The 23,056-nt window shown below is 40.2% G+C and overlaps 2 protein-coding genes across 3 annotated transcripts; one reads left to right on the forward strand and one right to left on the reverse strand.

Moving 5' to 3' along the window:
* Window positions 1-121: 121 nt before the first annotated feature.
* Window positions 122-17,023, reverse strand: slc25a23a (solute carrier family 25 member 23a). Of its 2 annotated transcripts, XM_031753109.2 has the most exons (12): window positions 16,510-17,023; window positions 13,271-13,488; window positions 9,422-9,545; window positions 9,249-9,336; window positions 7,019-7,130; window positions 6,724-6,882; window positions 6,441-6,593; window positions 4,954-5,067; window positions 4,661-4,828; window positions 4,433-4,580; window positions 3,238-3,420; window positions 122-2,844 (listed from the first exon to the last, which is right to left on the reverse strand). In XM_031753109.2, the coding sequence occupies exons 2-12, from the start codon at window positions 13,463-13,465 to the stop codon at window positions 2,834-2,836; spliced, it is 1,455 nt and encodes a 484-aa protein (XP_031608969.1). In that variant the 5' UTR covers window positions 13,466-13,488; window positions 16,510-17,023; the 3' UTR covers window positions 122-2,833. The 2 variants fall into 2 exon arrangements, with proteins under 2 accessions (XP_031608969.1, XP_031608965.1); XM_031753105.2 differs by having other exon boundaries at window positions 122-3,420; window positions 16,510-17,022.
* Window positions 17,024-19,097: 2,074 nt separating this feature from the next.
* On the forward strand, window positions 19,098-22,930 carry si:ch211-196h16.12 (regulator of G-protein signaling 5). Its single transcript, XM_031753120.2, has 5 exons — window positions 19,098-19,275; window positions 19,358-19,414; window positions 19,503-19,555; window positions 21,894-22,057; window positions 22,137-22,930. Exons 1-5 carry the CDS (start codon window positions 19,232-19,234, stop codon window positions 22,302-22,304), a joined length of 486 nt encoding a protein of 161 aa, XP_031608980.1. The 5' UTR covers window positions 19,098-19,231; the 3' UTR covers window positions 22,305-22,930.
* The last annotated feature ends 126 nt before the right edge of the window (window positions 22,931-23,056 follow it).

The raw sequence follows: 23,056 nt of genomic DNA on the forward strand, positions 1-23,056 counted from the left end.
GTATATCAGGTAAAAATAACAAGCTGGGGTTTAGTAGGAGTGTTATTAAAGTCTGATTACATCTTTTAACACACAGTCATCAAATACAAGGAGCATTCAATAAAAACAAATTACAAAGTTCTTTTAGTTCACTGCTTTCATTTTATTTTTCATTCATACATATTTTGAATACTGAGAAAAAATGTTCACAGGCATTAAATACTATTATTGTTTCATGATACAGACAAAGATAAGTCTTAGTATAGTGTTTATGAAAATAATGTATATGGCACTGGCCCATGTAGTAAGAAAGCATTCAAATACTTCTCTGCATAAGAACAGTGATGTTACCCATGAGCATTTTGCCAAAGAAGTTATCTGAAACAATCTGTGCTCCTTGATATTGCTTTGGCAGTTCATCTTCTGTAAACCATGAAGTCTTTGGGTGTGCTTTATTCAGTAGTAACTCTTCTAGGAAATGCATGACAGAGTGCCTCTTCTCCTGTTTTCACCAGCCCCATTTCGCTTTTGTACACAAAATCATTTAATGGTTTAAGTTCAGTAGTTTTTTCATTACCTATTGCTTTGCTTTACTAATTGTGGCCCTTTTAAGTCAGGAGTGTACCTCCACCCTACATATTCCACATGTACAAGGACTGATCCCCCCAGCTCAGTTACTGTGTATACTGTTTAAGACACATCACCTGTGGTGTACACACAATGGTTGGCAATACCGCAGTATAAGTGCAATGTGTGCAGGGCTTTTTAATAACTTGATTTCCATGGAGTCCAGAAAACATGAGTATGGTGGCAGGGTGTGGTTTGTGGTGCAGCGGCAGGGGAGGGGTGGAGCAGAGGGTTCAGGGGCAGTGCCAGGGGCGATTGGCACTGCTGCCAGTCATCAGCTAATCATGACCTCCCTTATTTACACAGTAGGACGTTGGGACCGGTGGTGTGAAGCAGAGAGAGAAATCAGAGCGACGCAGACGGAGGAAAGGGCGCTGTAAAGTGTGACCACTAAATCACTAATTGTGAGAATAAACGGTGCTTGCACAGTTGAAACTGAGAGTCTGGAGTCGTGTGGTGTGTTTCTCGTGACCACTGTGTTACAGTTTCTTCAACTTGCATTGAGTGTTTGTGTCTATTGTTTGTGTAATTGTGATTAGCAGAAGTTTCCACTTGCTTGGCAAGAAAAGATGTGAAGACAGGTCTGCCTGTCCAAAAGATTGTACCATCAATTTTGTTCAAGTCAAATGCAACCTTGATGTTACAGCAGGCTCAAGAGGAAGTGTCAAGAATGCACCCACAAGGCTGTGAAGAATGTATCCTAAAGACACCACAGGCTACACCAGCCCAGCCAGTTTCAGAGGACCCAGGTGACCGGAGCTTTGTGTCGCTGGGTTGTGTTTTCAGTCACCTAACTGCACAGTGGCACATCTGTGGCCTTAGTGGCCTTCTATTTGACCTGCCTCACTTTACTCCATATCCTCCTGCAAAGAGTTTAGGTTGAGTGACCCTCATCATTGTGGTCATCAGGTCTGTATGTTAGCAACCTTTATCATTCCTTTTCACAGAGGCTGAGGCTTTAGGCTTGGCCTCTGAGTTTCCAGCCACAGCTTTGGCCCAGGCTCTTGATCAGACAGGGTGGTGTGTTCTTATGACTACGGAGTAGTTCAAGCAAAGTTGAAACAGAGTTCAATGTGAGACAGGTGGATTCCCTCATCTGCACAGCCCCTGACATTCTCCAGTTTCTACAAGTCCCTCTTAGCTTTGAGGGGACTGATTGCAGCCATGAAAACAACCTTTGCTGGTACTCATAAACTAGCACCTGTACTGCCTGGTTTGCCAAAAGTGCTTGTAGTGTTATGCTTTGCTGTCCTGCCATGGGATTTGGAGGTAATGGTTCTGTGTTCATGCTGGTTGTGGTGTCAGCTGAAAGACTGTGAGAACGTCAGAGCTTTCAGTACACAGGTAGTGTTGCAGCTGGCTGCCAGATTATGCAGGCGGTGCTTTATCCAAACCCTCCACTTCACCTTAAGGTCTTGTTTTCAAGATGTATCTTTTTCAGACTCGTGTTCAGAGATCAGTAGGTGAACTACTTGTCTGTAACAGACCAGACTGCCTGGGGAAACCTGTCACTGGATTGTTGAGATGATCTAGTATTCATTTAAACGGGCAGGCCAGGACCTGCAGAGTGCATGTTTTTCCTCGAGGAGTTCTACCACCTCATGGGCTTTACTGCAGGATGTGTTTCTCACAGAAATTTTTTACAGGAGCCTTTTGGACGAACCTGTCCACTTTTACCACTTTTACCTAAAAGTGAATTAATTGAAAAATGCATGCTGGACTCTGTAGCACATGGCTCACATATGGTTGAGAATGATGTTGTTTTTTCACTGTAGCCAAGTGGCTTTCCTTACATTTGCAAGTAGCCGTAGTGCTTGGGAGGGGCAGCTAACCCTTGGTAGCATCTTGGACCAAAACCATGAGCATATGCTTATGTGTAGAAGAACTCTACAATCACACTAATACTCAGCTGCCATTTTGTGCTACATTTGCTTCGTTTCCTAACCGTGTTTCTTACAGAGTCCTCATATACATTGAAAATGGGTGGAGAGAGAGCCTTGATACATAAGAGAACAGTTGGTTACTTTGTAACCTAGGTTCTCTGACTCTATAGCCAATCAGTGATGTCTCTTAAAGAGTATCCCCAGGGAGATCAGACCCCTTACATGTAAAATATGTGGGACTGGGAGACCCTGTAAGTCTCTCTACTTAGAGAAAATTGGTTACGATGTAACCAATCATTCCTCTCACTTACAAATGAGGAAATTGGATCAGCCCTCCATCTTCTCTAAGTACCACCTGGAAGAAAAAAAATAATGTTGTAGCAATATAATATGGTTTCCAAGATCGGCTATACCTTTTACCTGTTCTCAGTCAAGTTCATGCAAATCCTCGTCTGTCCAGGTCACTCCAGCAGCAAAATGTCAGTCTGTTAGCTTTCACACATCTGCTGGCATGCATCGCAAAGCAATCACACGTGAAAAGCTTCCAGCAGCTGCCAGATCACGTCATACTGTATATATAACATACAGTATATATGTTGATTTCTCTCATCTTTATCTTCAAAATAAAAGACTTACATTCTCTTGTATCATTCAGAAGCCTGTCTACCCATGCACTTCCAACAGCTTGCAGGTAAAAAGCACCACAATTTCTCCTTTTGCTATCCCTTTCCTTTTCCTACCCTCCTACCCTCTATATCCACTCCCAGGAATATCCTTGTGTATTCATAGACGACATAGGACACGCTCACAGCGGGGATGACTTTGAGCAGGTTGGGAGAAATTCCTCGATAAAGTCCAGTAACGCCCTCCTGGCTCAAAATGTTTTGAAGCAACGTCAACATAGAGACTTTAGGGGCTCCCTTCACTGAAGCTGTTGGGAGAGAAAAGAGATGAGCCACATCAAGATACTTTTAACACAAGGGGCACAATATGGTCTTCATCTGATGGAGCTGAACATGTCAATCCTACATATTTCTGAACTTGTTATAAACACTAAGCAAACTCTGTTGAAAGAAAACTGAGCTAAAGACTCTGGAAAAGAGTTAAGAAATATACCTTGAACTAAGATGTTCTTTGTTTCCTTTTTTTGGTCAAGCTACTGTTTAAAAGCCCTGTGGTGGCTAGACATCTTGCTAACAGGCGATTTATGATTCTGTTTTAAATTTATGTTTTAAATTTATGCCATAAGTACACGGTAACCTGATTTACATCTCCCTGGAAATCTAATGACATAGATGCATAGATGCAACCTGTGACTATTGTGATTGGACTTTTCAGTACTGTTGATTTCTCCTGTGGATTTCCAAAGAAATGGAAATAATTTGTTTGCCTATAAATAAAAGAACCTGACCAGAACAAATAGAAGGGACACAGGAAAAAAGACCCAACACTTTATTTCTTTCTATTATGGCTGGGGCAACATATAACTAACTAACCCATAAAATACCCCACGAAAGCATGAATTCTGCTAAAGGATTCAGCCACTTATGTAGGTTGCATCGTAGGCTTTACAAAGATTTACAGCAGAAGTCTAAATCAGCCCTAAGACAGTTATTCCAAGAACGTGCACAGCCCCTCAGAACTGTAATTGTCAATAACCAAAGCATAAGACAATATTTCTTCGAGACGGCATCAGATTATATTGGAGTACTTGTCCATTTCAGCTGTATTAGCACACTAAAAGAGTTGCCCACTTTATGTGATTATGTGCAGTTGATGCTTTGTAGGATCCTTTACCATATATATCGCCTGGAGAGTCACATCAAAGACTTAGAAATATAAAATTCATATATGAATTATTATCTTTGCACACCAGCATGTGTTGAAATTCCTCTGATTTGTCACTTATTTGTAACTGTGAGTACGAGCATGCTTCTCCTCACCTTGCGCTTGCATTCGGGTACGGATCAGCGCCAAAGGGTAACTTGCCAGCTGTCCACAAGTGCTGGACACGGCACCACATCCGACCAGCACCGTGACCCCTGGGTCCACTAAACCTCTGTTCCTGTTCAGCCAAGCAAACTTCAGAGTCTGTTGAATAAAAGGCATGAAAAGAAGGTCAAGACTAAGGAAAACACAGCAGGAGCTGTGCGTTTTCATGTCTCTCTGACCTCGTAGACAGCCAGATCGATGCCAGCGTAAGGGATAATACCCAGCAAGTTAGGTATATAGCCCTTGTAGAAGGCTGCGACGCCTTCTCTCTGTAGGATCTGTTTGGCACAGTCTGCTATTCCTGAGTATTGACCTGTTTTTCTCAGTGTGAGACGGGTCTTTAACACCTGAGGGGAAGAAAGAGAGAAGGAAAAGAAACAGGAGCAGACAAAAGGAGAGAACTTGTTCATTTTCATGAACTCTATAAAATGTGTTTTCTCAATAATATATAAATATTTTTTATGTCTGTTACCTCCATTGGATAGATGGCTGTCTGAGCTGTTGCTCCAGCCAAAGAGCCGGCAACGAATCTCTCATGTACTTTTAAAGTCTTAGATTCATTACTGCCACGCATCATTGTCTTGATCTGTGCAGAAATACATACTTTTTAAGTTAATAATGAGAAATGGTTGTACAATCAGAGAAGAAAGACAAATTATTTTGGCAATTATTGTTAATGTATCATTAAAAAGTAAACTGAACAATGAGAATAACATGACTGTCAGCTTTTACATCTGTTCCATGCAAGCTTTGCTTTTAAGATGTCACCAAGCAACAAAATGTCCTAGAAAATTCAAGCCTTGAGTTGTGAAATAAAAAAAAGATGACTGGTAGCTATCAGCAGCTTTCCCCAGGTAGCGGAAATATTGGATGCTGGAACAACTAAACTACTTGTAGAAAAACTACCTTGCAAAAAAAACAACAACAAAAACAAACAAACTAAAGCCCTGGTACTGGAAACAGCAAGGAAAGAGAGTAATAGAATCCAAAAATAGCACAGAGTGAGCCTCAGATTGGGTCAGTGGTGAGCACTCCAGGATTTGGAGGGTTTGTGGTTCTCAGAATTTCTAGTAGATCAGTAGGTAACAGAAGTCTAATACTGGAATCTCTACGCTGTTTTAGCTCATGTGCAACATTTACAGACCAGTAAAGCCACTGCATAACACCCCGTAAAGACACTTCCCTGCTTTAGAGGCAAAGAAAAAAATTCTTTGCCTTCATAAACACGAAGGAATAATTTTAAATTTAAAATGCAACAGGATTATACAAAATCAAATGTTTATTTATTCATATAATTAATGATTAAGGACAGTATAAACTGAATGTATACCAATCAAGTAAATTTCATTTGCGCAAATTCCATTAAATTGAGCATTTTACATTGCAGTTATGAAACAAAATTAGATGGAAAATGTACATGCAAAACTGCAAAACTGGTGCACGAGCGAGGGGAAAATGTTTATTGTGTATAATTAATATATAATGAGGAAGTCAACATTTTGGGTGATTTGCTTAATGAGGAAACAACACTGTCATGTTTTAGAATTTAATAAGCATTTTCAGGAAAGCATCTCTCATTAGTTAAATCTTTTTTTATTTGTACCACAGAAGGTTAAAAACATTGTGACTTTCTGCAGTCTTGTTGCCATGCAACCAGAGGACAGTGAAGGAAATAATAGCCTGAGAAGTCCTGCATCTGTTTCTCACTTCCGCGATATCTTGACCTAACTAGCTGCTGCTGGTTTGGATTCATATTCGACACAGAGAGAAGAGACCCTCAGTTCTAAATAAGAGAATATGTTTATTTTTCACAATGATCTAAATAGATCATTTAGAAAGATTTAAATATTTGGACAAAGGAAAATAATAATAATAAGAGAATGATGAATCACGGTAAAGCCTGGAAAGAGTTAGGAGTGTAAGGTGAAAAATTGAATGTGTGTTCATAGTTTTCTCCACCTGTTCATAAGCTGCAAACTTGATAGCAGTCTCCGGGGCAATTTTTAGGACATTGATTCCATTTCCCCTCCACAGAGACCAGATTCCTCCCTCTTTCACCATCGTCTGAAAATTGCTTAGCACATTCCCTTTAAAATCAGAGGAGCCGTGTACCTGGCAGAGTAAAGCAAGAAAGTCAATATTAAAGCATCAGAGCTCAAAAAAGACTTTTATACATAAACATTAACACATGGATGAATTCAGAGTCATCAGAGAGATAAGGCTGTAAGTGCACCAGTCTGACCTGTCGGAAGACTTTAAGCCGATCTAAAGGGGCCGTTCCAGTCCGGGATACAGATCCGGCCATGGCTCCAGCCATCAGCTGCCGCCAGACAAACCCAGACTTCTTTTCCTCTTCTGAAAATTCATCTGGGACTGTCAGCTGCTCACCGATGTCCACCATCTACTGAAGCCATGCAGGTGAGAAGATGTATAAAAAAATAAGTAACAAGGAGTGGGGAATAAAAAAATATTTTGAATCCTTAACAGTGGTATCAAACACACTGCATACTGTATGATACATTTTTTTCCGACTTTACCAATGAGCGTTTCCAATAGCGTGCCACTTCCTCCATGTTAGTGATAGGGTTAAACAGGAAGTGGTCCCGCCACTCATTCCAGTTAATGGTCATTGTCCCATCCTTGTCCATACTGTGGAAACACATATATAAAAAATGTTTTTTAAAATATAATATAAATAGATAAAAAGGTCATAAAATTCATAGAAAGAAAAACACCAGAGACTGTACAACAAGGATGGCCAAAGCCACAGTGACATCACCCTCTGGTTAGTGGAGGGTGTTCCTGAAACTTTGACCATTTCCTTCTCCTTCTTGGTGTTTTGAAATTGAACCTGACAGTCGGTGAAACTGACTGAGAAAATGAGGGACACATGCAGTGTGGACTTCACTTGGTTTAAATAATGCATCCATTCATCCATTTTCTTATGTTTATCAAATTCAGGGTGCAGGAGGTCTGGGGCATATCCCAGTTGCCATGAGGCGAGAGGCAAGGTGGACCCTAGACAGGTCACTAATCTATCGCAGAGGTAACACAGAGAGACTGTGACAACCATTCGCACTCACATTCACACCTATGGGCAATTTTGAGTCACCAATTCACCTCGCCCAATGCATGTCTTTGGACTGTTGGAAGAAGCTGGAGAGATCATGCAGATATAGAAAGAACATGCAAACTCCACACAGAAAGGCCCTGTAATGGATTCAAATCCTGGACCTTCTATGAGGTTGTGGTGCAGTGGTCCGAACCAAATTTGAGTCTATAAGCTAGTCATTAAAATATTTTCTGGGGTCATAGAGTAAGGGAGACAAGGGGTTGTTGCCCCCTGCTGGTCATTAGAATGTCTGCAGGTTTCAGACACCTTACATCTTTTATATGCAGTCTATGTTTTACATTGAAATAGAAGACACAAATATTCCTTTGTGTCTCTTGACTAACTGAAACCAATTTGATACATTAAGGCAGCAGTTCATAAACTGTGAGACACCCCCTGGTGGAGCACAGATTCACTGCAGATGGGAGGACTGAAACCACACTAAGTTCATATAAATCAATAAAAGTTAATATTATTATTAACTACTACTACTACTACTATTAGTAGTTCAGCAGCTGCACTTCCTCTATGTCCTGAGGAAGAATAACCTGGACCAGAACCTGCCGCTGGCATTCTACCGCTCCTCAGTGAAGAGTGTGCTCTAGTACTGCCTGGGTGTTTGGTATGCAGGGGTCACAGCTGAGAACAGGAAGGCTGCGCAGAGGGTAATTAACACTGCCCAAAAAATCATTGGCTGCCCTCTGCCACCCCTTGAGACCATTGCCAGCTCCTCCTGTCTCAGGAAAACCAGGCCCATCACAGGTGACCCCTTGCACCCCACCCACCCCCTGTTTGACCTGCTGCCCTCTGGCCGGCGCCTCAGGTCAATCAGGTCTCACACTTCCAGACTCACAAAGCTTCCTCCCCTGAGCAATTCGGACTGTCAAGAAACAGTATAAAGCCCACACCCCACCCCTGCCCACCAATCCTCCCTAGTCTGAGCCATCGTCGGAGTAACCTTCATCACTATGGCCTTTCACACATGGACTCTTTTCAGACCAAGTCTTTTCTTTGCACTACTTCTGAGCACTTTGCAACTATTTTGTTGTCCAATGTTTTAATCGTTCTCTTATTTTTGTATATTTTTCTCTTGTTTTCTATTTATTCCTGCTGTCTACTATTTATATTTTAACCCAGGACAGTTGGTGTAGAGCACCTACAATTTTGTTGTAAATGTACAATTACAATAAAGGGCTATTCTATTCTATTCTATTCTATTCTATTCTATTCTATTCTATTCTATTCTAAAGACTCAGTTTCATCAGTGTGGAGAACTCTTCATATTCAAGTTTTCAACTCTCTGTTGAAAGTTTTTTAAAATATGAGGCTAAAATCAAGGTTTTATGGATAACTCCTCTCCATCACTGGGCCAGAGTGAGGATTGACTCCAGCAAAAATTGACATTATAACTTCCACAAAACGAAATCTCTAGGTTAGAGAGTAACTAACAAACCTGTAACAATGGGTCACTGTGACTGAGGTGATTGAACAGCTTCTAAAAATTCTCCCCAGTTTGGTTATAGAGCATAGTCAGTGACTTAATATTGAAAGTGTCACGCTGCTCAACCTATTAGAAATGGTGGCAGTATATTTGATGACAGACAGGGATCGTTAGGAATTATTAATGCCATATGGATTACTGATTGATAACATACCTTATCAAAATCCTGTTGGCATCCTCCAAGCTAATATTCACACCAATGTTGCGAAGACAGACCTGAATCTCTGTTGCATCTATGCGACCTGCAGATATCCACAAGTCACACAGGATGAGTGAGAGACAAGTGAGATAATTACAAAAACTATCATCTTGTGATCTGATACAGACCATCGTTGTTATTGTCCAGGCTGCGAAACATGTCTTTAAGCTGTTTTTCATGGCTACGAAGATACTGAGTGAACTCCTCTAAGTCCAGCACTCCATCACGGTTGGTGTCTCCGGCCTCCACGATCTGACAGCAAGGACATGTGATGTAAAACAACATTTGGTCAAGAACAAAAAACAGGTCTTAATTAGGCTTTAAACAAGTGTAATACCTGCTTTATATTACACAGTGCTGCTTGGTCCTTAAAAGTATACTTTTACTTTTACTTAAAAGTATCAGGACCAAAAATGGACTTTAGCCTGTCTACACATTACTACAAAGACAGTGTGTTTGTAGTTCTCTACAACAGCATAAGGTTGCTTCAGCTTATCAGAGCACACAGAGCTGAGGTGACCTTGACAGCAAAGAAATATCTCCTCACAAAACTCCAGCAGCCTCTGGGGTTTGAGACTTTACATAAACTTTGCCATCTGTTGGACAAATATGGCTGATAGGTGTTGTGCAGTCAAGGAAATATGTGTTAAATGAAATGCATTTCTCCCAAGAAGGATCGGTTCATCTGTTTTAAAAAGTAAAAAAGGCTGCTTTATAAACTAAAACTATTAATCTAACTTTGCACAACCAGCTAATAGTTAATTTAAGGTGTGAACAGTATCATTTCCAATATTTCCAGTGTTTGTTATCTTCACTGTCTACTAATATCACTCAAAACTGTGTTCAAAATGTAGTTTAATAAACAGTTTCTAATGAATAAACTGCAAATAAACAACGCACCGATTTGCCTAAAATCCATTAGTGGGTATTACCTCCTTAGTGGTGCTCGCAACTTTTTCATCTTTAGCCTGTGGCAATGACACTGTGTGGATTGTAATCAATCAATGGTTTCGTGTAAATGTAAAGGAGTTTTTATCTGAATTGTAATTGATTATAAACAATTATTTATCTGCTGAGTATTTTCGTTTGTCAGAACTGACAGAGTTTCATATCTTATCAAGTAAAAAAAAAAAAGATAGAAAAATTTGTTGTTTGCAATCTAGAAGTTTAGAAATTTTAGAAAACATATAAAAAGAAAAAAGAATGTTTGGACTTCAGTTTTCACATACTCTATGACATTTATCTGTGTGCAGCTCCTCAGTCTAAAACAAGCCATTTCATTCTGATTGGCTGCCCCTCATGAAGAGAAAACAGTAGTCAGGCAGGGCTTATGTGTTCACTGTAAGAGCTGTATGACTTACAGTGATTACATTTATGTATGCTGACTTTATCATGATGTTATCATTTGAAATTTTGGCCATGTGTGTTATGAACGTCCACATTTGTAAAGGCATACATGAAAGAAAAAGAAGGAAGGGCAAAATAGATTTCTTTTAAACAAAAGGTTTGGATGACTACTATGCCACTCTGCAACCCTTACTCTCCTTACAGTTTGAGTGCAGGAGTCTTTGGCTGTGGCCTCAGCTTAACTGCTGATTGTCTACACCTGATGAAGTGTCGATAAAAGCATGCTCTAGCTCAGCTTGGAGAAGACACCACTTTTTTCTAGAGCTTGTCATGCTCTCCTGGCTTCTGTTATTAGATTACCTAATAATTTAAAATAAAACCCATTTTTCCCAAACTCTGGTGTCCACCTTTTTTTATGTAGTGGCTCAAATAACAATAAGAATCCCTGTCTAGTTACCTAAAAAGGTAACTCTGTCTCATCACAGAAATATTCTTGGAAAAACAGGTGACAAAACACATCGAACGTAGAGTGGGAATTACACAGAAGCACTGATAAATGTTACAGGAGAAAAAGAAATTTTGGACAATTATCTATGTATAGAGAGATCAAGCATATGACAGAGCAAAAGGTTACTAATCTCAGCTTACAAAGTCCTGCTCCTTCGACCAAAATAGCATCCCGCTGCCCTTTACATGTGTGCAAAGACAGACAGACACTCACACATTAAATCTTACCCTTACATAAGCCTTAAACTCTGAAATAAACCATATTATGCTTTCAGACCTCTTAATTCACAAAGAGTAGCAAGGCTCAGCTTACAGTTTTCACACAGTCCAGACGAGAGAAGAAGCAGAACTAGAAGAACTGATGAGTTCTCTCGGTGACCCAGACACTTTTTACCAAAACAAACACTCAAAGACAGACTGAGAGGAGAGAGACAGCCTGTGTGCTTTCACAATACAAATCCATGCTGTTGATGTTCTCTGCTGCTGCTGCTGCTGCTGCATAAATAGTAAGGATGCAGATAAGATGGAACAAGAAGGTAAAGGGAGAAGGGCAGAGATTTTGCCTTTCCTGGTTGTTTAATGTAAAGAGAAGAGGAAAGATGAATGTTCTTTATGAATAGAAATTGTGTGGGAAGATGAAATTTAGACACAGTTTCTCCTTCCCACAAAAACCCATGCATAAGCAGGTTAAACCACTGAGTTAAACAATGGCCTTCCAGCGGTAGAGCAGCAAGTGATGAGAAAAAAAAGCCACTTTGAGCTGAATTACTGAAGTTTTGTCTGAAACCAGCATCTGGTTTTGAAATCTTTCTTTACAACTAAACTGACTTGATGTGACCTTTAATGTGAAGTGGCTGCTGGTACTACAGAGTGCCCTCTACTTATGTTTGCCATTTACAGAGACAAGCCCTCATGAGTCCTCTAATGCACCTTGACTTCAATATACAAAAATGGCAAATGGCAAAGCCCAAAAGTAGAAACCTGCTGGAGGATTTTGGTGGATATATTCTCTCTTGAGTATGATCTGCTGTAGAGACAGTAGGCCAGCTGGGGACCAAAGTTATCATCTAAAACTAAACTAAAATTAGATGTGGAAAAACAAAATAAAATAACAAAAGCATAATTGCAGACTTACAAAACTACCTAAAATAAAAGAAATACAAAGCAGAAATGTCTTCACTTTCATTCTTGTCTACTTGTTTAAAATTTTCGCTATAACCACCCTGAATAAATGTATTGCACACTCAGTCATAAAACTAAGGAAAGTTGAGTTCCCAGAACGTTGATCCTGTTTACCTGGACGTTGCATTTCTCAACGTCCGGTTAAACAGAATCAACTTTCTGGGAACTCAACTTTCCTTTTTCCAGGATTCAGCTGGGTGGAAATGTGTAATGAGACTGGGAAGACAACATGATTGTCCCACTGTGCTAGGAATCATATTATGCTTAAATTATGCTTCAGCGGGAAATCTGCTTCATAATTTATGATGTAACTGGAAACTCCTTTAAACCCTACGGTTTAACATTCCACGTAATCTGATGTGCACCTCCCAAGAAATGTAGCTACATGCTGGGTCAACGCAGCTCGCAAAGACTGAATGAAGTGAAAGGTTGCAGTGTAGGGTAGTTTATCAAAATGGCCCACTATTCATGTGCATGTTAGGTAACAAGATTTGTAAAGAGCATAGAACAGATAAGGAATGATTTATTGACTGTTTAATGGTAAAACTGTGTCTGATGATAAATGGGCTGGTTCTTATTTAGCGCTTTTCTGTTTTATCTGAGCACTCAAAGCACTTTACACAAGCACTTTTTTCTAAGCGCTTACTATCTAACATTCACACAAATTCATACTCCGGTGGATGCATCGAAGAGCAACATGGGGTTAGTGTCCCAAGGATATTTGGCTTGCAGACTGGAGCAGACTGGGATCAAACCGCAAACCTTCCAGTTAGTAGGTGACCTGCTCTACCACCTGAGCTACAGCCACACAGATGGCCAGCTCCTAAAGACCGAGACAGTCTGATCACTGACACTGGGAAGTGTCTAACATGAACTAGCAAATATCTGTAGAAAATGAACCCATTTGTAGTGCACAGTATCACTGTATGCTGCTGTATTACCTTCTCCACTGAGCCTTTGGAAAGCCCCTGGTCTGCCAGCCCTCTCCGCAGTTCGAGGATGTCAATGTGTCCATCTTTGTTGATGTCCAGCTGTTCAAAGAGTTCAGCCCAGCGCTGCTCCCGCTCCTCGTCTGGACTAGAGGATTCACTCTCCTGGCAGTGCACCCAGGGGAACCAAGTCCACTGGGGTCCCATGACTGGTCACCAGTCAGAGTTAGCTGATAAGATACAGGGGCACCAGTTCAGTATCCACAGCCTGACACAGAACAGTATGTCTGTTTATCTGTGAATGCCTCAAACTTTCATTTGCACAACAAACTATTCAGTTATCAAAATTAAGTTTTGTTAATGAGAGCATTGCAACCCATTAGGGTCACTAAACTGAAGCTTATGGGCTGAAAAGAAAGAGATCGAAAAACAATCGAGAAAATTATTAAAACCGACTGCAAACAGCTGTTATGTGGTTGGCGGGTTTTGCAGAGGCAGCAAATGTAATATTAAACAGAAACATTGGCACAGCGCAGGACCCTGGACCCCATTCATAACCAGTCTCTGTGGGCCCCCTTCCTTTCTTGATCTGTATCTTTCAGTGTAGCTAATAATGAACTGTTCATATTCTGCATTTGATTAAAAAAATAAAAAACAAAACTATGATATGTCCAATAGTCTGCCCACCTTAAAATCTCCCCATGTCTGGATCCTCATCTCGTAACATACTGTAGCCTGTATAAGCCTCTTAACCTTCTTACAGCCTAGCACTGTTTTCAGCCTGTTTAGTGCTAAGGTACATTAGAGGTCTACCCAGATCACTGAGACACACTATAAGTTGTAACAATGTGATTATCTTGATAATTGTGAAAGTTTAAATAAGTCTCCAAATTTCTTTGTGTTTATGAAAGTGGAACCCGCATCCATGGACTACCTTGACGGCTGTATCAGCGAATGGCTAAGTGGATGAAACTGGACCAGGACTGCTAAGGAGCTCTTGGGGAAGAAAGCGAAAATACCTCATGTGGGGCCAGTGACTTTAATAAAGGCGGACCTCGTGTCTTTGCAGTGACTGGTCTGTTGAATAGACGTGGTGGTAGTGTAGCTTCTGTGATTAGTCACACCAGAGGGTGCTTCCCCATAGTGAGATACTGACTAAGGTTTGAAAACTAGCTACAATTACAGTCCTTTGGTTGAGTAGGTTGAATAACAGAATAATGAAATCCATTCAATTTAATTAATTTTATGATATGTGTGATAAAATAATATATAACAACCGCTTTCTGTTGGTATTTATTTCATGTTTAAAGCAGAAGTTAACTATATCATATAAGGAAGTCTATTGTTTTTGCAGATATATATCGGGTGGTTTTGGAACACATGACAATCTTTGTAAGTGTACAAAGACGTGCTGGTGTACAGCAAACAGCAAAAGCTAAATAAACACACCCATAAAAGTGACTACATAATTTTCTTTTTTAAATAAGAAGCAGTGTCACTGTGGTATTTTAAAAATGCTGTTTCATCAGCCTGAAAATCTCACTGTCTAATTGCTGAGAGTCACTGGTCCAGCATATCATGAAGACACTTGGCATTAGTGTGGCTAAGCTTTCAGCTGAAACTATTCTGGATAGAAATGATTGTTTGGAAATACTCCGAGTTGCTGTGATGTGACCTCAGTTTGTGTTACATTTTGCGGATCATTTGGAGAGGGGCCTGGAGCTGCTTCACTCTCTCTGACTGTTTCTGAAATGAAAGGCCATGTGTTTCATACTGTTAGTTGTAGGTTGTCCTGGGTCATTTTGGTAGATGCAGTGTCACATCTGAAACTGGCTCACTGTCTTTAACAATTGCTAAACCATTCTAAGCCTGTTAGCTGTGCTCTGCAAACCTTTAAATTTGTTAACAGCTGACTCCCCTCACTTTGCCTTCCCTCCTTTGTTGATGCATGCCATTAGCTGTCACTTAGATACAATAAATTAGTGGTGTAAAAGCAAGGCCAAGGGTGGGGTCGGCTTCATTTGTATAAGGTGAATGTAGCACCTCTATACCTCTAGTAGAGCCTCCACTATTTTTGTGAAATCAAAATTCAGTCACCAAGCTGATGTATTCAGGCAATTTAATTATGACAAATTACTTACGGATGAAACACAGCAAAGGAAAAACAAACATTTCATTCCAGGCTAAAAGGCTCCTCCTGCCACCAAGGAGCTTTTACCCAAAACTAGATGCCCCTGAGCAGAGATAAGATGAGGAGGAAGCTTCAGATGTAAACTCACTAAGTTTTAAACCTTCATTTTTTTGCCCTCAGGTCCAAGTGATGCTTGTCTTAAAGTATTTCAGACAAACCCCTTCTGAAACTGCAAGGCTTTATACGCATTTTACACTATGTAGTCTCATTCCCCAACACCTGTAGGCAGGTTTTGAGGAGTAAAATCATGAAAGTCACAAAATTACTATTTATCTCTATATTTTTACATACGCTGCATAGTTACTTAAGCCTTTAGGCTATGTATACACACACACACACACACACACATATATATATATATATATATATATATATATATATATATATATATATATATATATATATGTATGTATGTATATATATATATATATATATATATATATATATATATAATATATATATATTGTATCTGTTGATAACAGGCATCAGTCACAGTTTTGTTTACAAAGCCTTGATGATAGGTAAAGATTACATCTGGCAGGGTTAAACTGGGTGTACTGTAGCTGTTACATGGTGTTCCTGTTATAAAACACCATTTGAAATGAATACAGTCGAACGCTATTATTCATAGTGGATGTGTAGTTGATTCAGAGTGTGTATTGTAGTTGACTTTGTAGCACAGGACGCAGTCTTAGTTGTGTAAGGCGCTGTTATTGTGCCCACCCTGTTAATCTGATAGGCTACGATTAGCCTATTTTGAAAAATGAATGCAAGCAGCAGGGCATGTGGGCATCCAGTGGAACGTTTAGTAAATTTGTAACCTAATGCTGATGTGTAGAGGTCTGTGGGATTTCTCCGAACACTCAGTAACTGAGTTACTGGTTATTACCGGTAAACTGGGAATGCCATGAAATACCCCGGCTCACAGGTTCATCCACATACACAACAGCACTTTATCCTCTAAATACATGACAATCGCTTTCACTTGATCCTCACAGCGTTACGCACGCTGTTACGGTCTAATTATAACATCTACGAGACCATTTTGAGGCGCACTCACGGTGTGTTTATCTGCAGACCGACTCGCCGCCCATGCTCGGGTGGATGCGGAGGATCAGGACGCAGGAGAAACCGGCAGGTTCGCTCAGTCCGGAGCCGAGCGTGTCCTAAAACAGCACTGGAAACCACACAAGCGGGCTCCCTTTGGCTTCAGGGGGTCTCCGTGTTCTGCAATGCTTAGCGCCGCGTCTTGCAGATTTCTCAGACACTCTCTTGTTGAGGAAGCAGGAAGAGACAGAAACACGCAATCGTCCTCCTCCTGCTGCTGCTGCTGAAGCCTGCTGCTGAAGTGTCCGATCCGTGTGTGTCCACGGTGTACTCAGAGTGTGAAGCCGGCAGTTTATTTTGCGTCAATAAAAAGAATTATTAATTGTTTACGACACGGACTTCTCACGTGACATCAGCTAGAGCCCCTGGGCCAGATTCATAAATAATAAGCTCATCAGTCCATGGTTCCCTAATGCTTATAATAGGCTAATACATTTAGGTCCATAAGTATTTGGACAATGACAGTGTTTTTAGTTTTGCCTCTGTTCACCACCACAGTGGACTTTCAAACAGTCATACTGTAATTAAAGTTAGTTTGTCCAGTTACTATTGAGCAATATGATTAAAAATGGCGGCACTTCCTAAACAGTTAATGCAGTACTTTTGTGAAATCTCTTGACTTAAAGCTGAAAGCTTGCACAGACGCAAAAATAATATATATATTACTGATAGACACGATTCTGCTAAATGAGCTTCTTCTACCTTCAATGCTTTGCGAGCGGTTTTTAAAAGCTGGACACGTTCGTGCATGCTGGATTTTAACTATACTAGTTTGACTTTTTAAAATACTTTAAATATTCATTCGCATAACCCCTCTCTGTTTATTTTTAACACAGTATATTACCTAAAATTATTCAAGGCATTTCAACAATTCCGCTGTTGGGCACAAGGTGTCCCCTTCTTCGTTATTTTCAGTGTGTTTGGAGGTTTCAAGTTTCCAAATCACACGTGACTGGCTTCCACACTAGTTATGTCACAAAATTCCTGCTACTTCCCTGCACCTCTTGAAGATGAGCACGGCGAAACCTTCCTCCTCCAGCAGATGACCGTGAAAACAGCCTGAGTGCACATAGTTTACCACAGTGAGGCTCAAGCATCCAAGTATATACATTTGTGAGTGACAGTAAAAGGTTTCTCTCACACTGTAAATGCAAACAGTGTTCTTATTTCAACAAATATTCAAACTTTCTGTCGCTCCATCTGTAGCAGTGCTGTGATTGTGTTGAGCTCTTTTTTTTTCTGCTCTCTGAAAATAGATTAAAATAAATGACATTACATAAAAAATCAGCAGATGATGGGAAATAATCTAAAAAGTAATCTAGTTCTAGTTGCACAAATAGTCTCCCTGGAAAATCCCCAGTGTTTGCTAAACTTGTAGTCTACTCAGAGATTGGTTTCCGATGTAAGAGCCTGCCAGACTTGAGTCGTTTCTGGGTCTTAATTAATTTAAGGAAGGCACAAATTACCATCTTAAATTTGGTTTGCTTCATTTTTCAGAGGCCATGAGTTTCTGTGATGTTTTAAAGTAAAGCCAGTCTGTTACATTTTATAACCTATCACAGCTGGCAATAGCATATGGTCGAAGGAAAAAAGGAATCACTAACATGTAGAGAGGATATTCGTGCATTTTCAAGTCAATAATATTAAACAGCGAAGATAACCGAATGCACTGATATGTATTCATAAATGATTTTTCTCTCCAGGTGATACAAGAACATCAATGAACAAGAACACAGGTGGGGATCTTTCTGAGTAGCTCAGATAATTTGGGGTTTTCCTCACAGCGTCTAACGAAACACCAGTATTTAAAAATTAGGTGACTCATATGTGCAAATGTTTAACCAATCAGTGTCATCTTTTCATTCAGGAGGAGCATGACGTAATCTGCAGGCCTTCCACACGTCACATTATTCAAACAATGGAAGTTATGATTCAACAGCAGCATTTTTGTCTCTATGTGTCTCTGATTTGATTTTTACAAATCTACAGTAATATGGAGTTGGTCAGAATTTGGCACAAAGTTTTAGCTCTCTTATTAACATTATTTGCACTGACATACAGATAAGCACTGACTGCAGAGAGCCACATAAGAGGGTTATAAAACAGCCAACTAACAAATTAGAAACAGAGAAGAAAAGCTGGACCTTATTTAATGATTTTGCCAGATGTTCCTCTAATTTTGTCCACCAGCTTGTCCATCATCATCTCCATCCTGCAGATCTCAGATGTTCTCCAGCGATGAGTGGTTGTGCCTGTCCACCTGCTCCTCCCTCATCACTTTATTCTTCTGTGATATAAGTCTGCAGCCCACTCTGTGTTTTGTTTATGACACACTTTCAAGATGACTAGTGTACCCTGACCACTCATGTACACTCACACATGTGATTTTCCTATTATTGTATTATATATTGACTGTGTTTGTATCTCTTGTTGACAGGACTACATGGCCTTTGAGCACGTATACAGCCTCTCATTCAACGGTTTTAATCTCTATTCACTTCCCATCGCCACACCTGCTGTTCTAATCGAAGCAGATTGACAGATCAGATAGCACACAGGCGGACTGCTGTATATAAGAGCAGCACCCTTGAGTCTAGGAGACTGGTTCGGAATAATTCATCAAATACAGCTTGGTTAATTTTCCCTTTGCAGATCATTTAATACTAGCAGCTTCAATGTGTAAGGGGCTCTCCTACCTGCCTTCCTCATGTCTGGAGAAGTAAGTGTTTATTTTTGATATTATGTTTTACATTAATAAATGAAACCCTGAGTTTGTTTGACATCTTTTGTCTGTGTTTCAGGGCAAAAGAGATGCGGGTGAAGCTAAGCCACCTGGCTGAGACCCACCACAAGAACAAGTAAGTTCACTGAAACCTGTATTTCGAATAAGGAGTAAATCAGAGGAGCTGAAGCTACATTTCTGACTGTCTGTGCCCCTTTTATCAGGACTCAGGATGGAAGAATTCTGCAAGACTTGGAAACTCTGCTAAACAGCAAAAGTAAGATTCACATTATTTTACTTCTAAAGTCAAATCCCCACTTTACCAATAAAACATGAAAAACAGATCAATGTTAGTCTGTTGTTCAGTGACTAATCAATATCTTAAGGCTAAGGAGATTTGGCCCTTTTTTCTGGTTAATTCTAGCACATCTTTACTGAGAAAGGTTAATCAGTTGTTTGCACAGGCAGCAAAGTGCTTTTACTGTGTAGAATACACACTGATATTTCTGCTAAAAGTGTGAAGTCATTAGGCATTATTATTATTAACATGTAGTGTTCTTCCTTTTTAAAAATGTGAAACAGTAATATTTATTCGGGGTTCATCCTAATTGAACTGCTTTTTACTGAGTTCATTCTTATAGAAATAATTGTAAAGTAAGAGTACTTTTACTTTTATACACATCTCCTGTACTCTTAATATCCTAGATCAGGGGTGTCCAAACTTTTTTCACTGAGGGCCACATACATACAAATATAGGAGGGGCTGGGCCACTTACTAGAAATTAGGTATATAACCTCAACTGTAGCGTATTAAAGTTAGAAAAATCATTTAAAAGTGGTCAAATGTGTTATATTGTTGAATATAATTAAAGACACAGCTTTCCATCGATGGATCTTTATTGATTTATTCAGAAAAAGCTTTGGTAGCTCATTCTCAGAACAGCAGCCTCAGATTTCTTCTTGGACAGAAGATTTACAGTACAGAGAAAAAACAATAAAGGGGAAAATGGGACGGGTACATTTCAAGTTTGTTATTTAAGTTATTAGACTTAGCAACACACCTATTAACGTTCGTTTGAAACGGTTATCAACATTAACAGACTGAACTGGACTTAATAACAGGAGTGCATATAATTTTAGTAAATTATTCTGGTGAGTATCAGCTGCGCTGGGTATGTAAATCGGGCCGTCCAGCCGCGGTGCTGATCGTACGCCACTCGTGCCAAAAATCCGGACAAATGTCTCTTGATCAAGGAGCAGATCTGCATCAGATGAGATCAGCTGACTTTGCGTGTGCGTGCGCTGTGCACAGCGGTGTGTACTCTGTGTGTTAACAAGAAAAACGCATATAAGAAAGTGGTGCGCAAAAGCAGGGTAGTGACAGAATTGATGCGCATTATTGATATTTGAAACATGTGTACCTGCACATTAACACATGGGTACTGTGGAATATATTCTTTACTCACCTAAAGTGCTCGTGCTCTCGTCCACTCCCCGCAAAAACATTAGCAGCTGTGCGGTGTCTGTGGCATCGGTGCTCTCATCGCATGCGATGGAGTAAAAATCAAAAGCACAGCTTTATCAGACAGTTGCAGTTTAATGTTGGCTGACGAGTCTTCAGTGCGTCGCACAACTGTATTTCTGGACATGCTGACGTTGTTGAAGTCCTGCACTTTTTCCGGGCACATTATTTCGGTGACTTTAACGAGGCAGCGTTTTTTATGAGGTCTCCATCTGAAAAAGGCTTGCCATGTCTTGCGATGAGTTGGGCGACCTCATAGCTGCTATTGGAGCCTTTTCCTGGACAATTTGAGCACGAAAAAATACTGTTGCTGGCCCCGCAGGAGAGCTACCCTTTGCTTTAATTTCTGCTCTCGCTCAGCACCAGTGTAGGATGCATAGGCCTGATGTTTGGTTTCATAATGACGTCGTACATTATACTCTTTCATAACTGCCACAGTTTCAGTGCAGATCAAACAGACACACTTCCCCTTGAATTCTTTGAAGAAATATTCACTCTCCCACCATGTCTGAAATTTTCTGCACTCACTTTCTATCTTTGGCTTCTTTGGTTCTGCCATGTTTGGTAACTTGGGGGTAAATTTCTTCTGTGATTGTCCTTTTTGGTGGAGCAACTGCCTTGATCAACAGTAGCTCCCCCTGGTGTTAAAACTAAGAAGTGCAATACACTCAAGCAAAAGTTGAAGTGCGGGCCATTTTCTATTCTATTTATAAAATTACTTGAGGGCCAATTAAAAATGGCGGCCCGCGGGCCGGACTTTGGACACCCCTGTCCTAGATGGTGAAAACCATCATATTACTGTTGGCTAAATTATTTTTTAGTGTTGCTAATGCTGACTTACTATTTAAAACGGTATGTATCAAAGGAAAGGCAGTCAGCTGTGTTTGACAACTGCATATTTTGTACCATTTAAGCCTGAATAAGGATAATTAAGATGAAATAACTCAAGGTTAATTCCAGTGGCACAGTTTATCATAGGAACTGTGTAAAAATGGCTTTTAGAACAGTATTTTTGAATTTTTGTATCCAAGTAAAAACATGAAAAGCTCAGACGATTAGTTGAAATTTGTGCTAAACCTGAACTGTTCTTCAGGTGGTTTGCAGGCCTTTCGGGCGTTCCTGCGCTCCGAGTTCAGTGAGGAGAACCTTCAGTTCTGGCTGGCTTGCGAGGACTACAGGGTTTCCCCTTCAAACCTGCAGAAGACCAAGGCCTGCAGTATCTACAACCAGTTTATCAACCCTGACGCCCCACTGGAGGTTGGTAGAGAGGAGCACACGTCACTAAACAGCAAATGATGAAGAACAAAACTTATTTAAATAACTTTTCCCTCGTTAGGTAAACCTGGATGCTGAGACCCGGGAGGCTCTGCTGAGTGTGATGGACTCTCCATGTCCCAAAACATTCAACAAAGCACAGCAGAGGATCTACAGTCTGATGGCCAAGGACTCCTTCCCTCGTTTCCTGCGCTCACATCACTGCATGGAGGCCGTTAAGGCTTTTTAAACATGCTCGGATTAGTACTAGAGACCTGCTTTAGAAATAAGTGCTGGTGAATCTGTACTGCTTCAATTGTTGATTGTATTTTAGCAATTAATCTAACATATGTGATCATGTTAACCATAAGGTAGTGCTGTCCTTATATGCACAGTATACTATCAGTAAGCTTTAACGTTGTAACCTCATAATTATCAAACTTAAATGTAGATGTTGCACCTCTGCATGGCTACAAATTAAATCCAGCAAAAGGATTTAAATAAATACCTCATAACAGAGAACTCTTGTACCTTCTCTGCGGTCTTTCTCAGCATCCTTTGTCCATCCCTCCTCTGCACACGTCCAAACCATTTCAGTCTTGCCTGTCTAACTTTGTCTCCAATCACTACAACACATGTGCTTACGTTAGAAAAGCACCAGTAAACGTGCAACCATGTCTGAGCATGCAGCTATTGTCAGCATGGCTGGAGTCTGACTGGGCGAGAGGCATTTAAAAATGATTTTGCTGCTTTTATTTGACCTGTTTACATTTTCACTGTGATCTGGAAAAGGCTGTGGGGACCTGCCAATCATATTTAAAGTTGTCAGTGTGAACATGAGCAGGACAGATTCTTTTGTCCTTGTAAAATTCTTATACTCCTTACAAAGCATGGATCAAGTACCGTCAAAGGAAAGAAAAAAAGTGACACCCAAAAAATGTTCGTATTATTAAAAAATATATGTGGTGATAGTTTCATAGTTATTGTCAGTGTGTAAACATT

The sequence above is a fragment of the Oreochromis aureus genome, linkage group 6 (genome assembly GCF_013358895.1).
Source record: "Oreochromis aureus strain Israel breed Guangdong linkage group 6, ZZ_aureus, whole genome shotgun sequence".
Lineage (NCBI taxonomy): Eukaryota > Metazoa > Chordata > Actinopteri > Cichliformes > Cichlidae > Oreochromis > Oreochromis aureus.

Excerpts from the sequence above, each read along its gene's own strand:
- slc25a23a (XM_031753105.2), bottom strand. The coding sequence starts at position 13,465 with ATGGGACCCCAGTGGACTTGGTTCCCCTGGGTGCACTGCCAGGAGAGT. Across the intron at positions 9,546-13,270 it reads CCAAAGGCTCAGTGGAGAAG|ATCGTGGAGGCCGGAGACAC; the intron begins GTAATACAGCAG and ends CCTTGCTGTCAG. Across the intron at positions 5,068-6,440 it reads AGTTTGCAGCTTATGAACAG|ATCAAGACAATGATGCGTGG; the intron begins GTGGAGAAAACT and ends ATTTCTGCACAG.
- si:ch211-196h16.12 (XM_031753120.2), top strand. The coding sequence starts at position 19,232 with ATGTGTAAGGGGCTCTCCTACCTGCCTTCCTCATGTCTGGAGAA. Across the intron at positions 19,276-19,357 it reads CCTTCCTCATGTCTGGAGAA|GGCAAAAGAGATGCGGGTGA; the intron begins GTAAGTGTTTAT and ends TCTGTGTTTCAG. Across the intron at positions 19,556-21,893 it reads AACTCTGCTAAACAGCAAAA|GTGGTTTGCAGGCCTTTCGG; the intron begins GTAAGATTCACA and ends ACTGTTCTTCAG.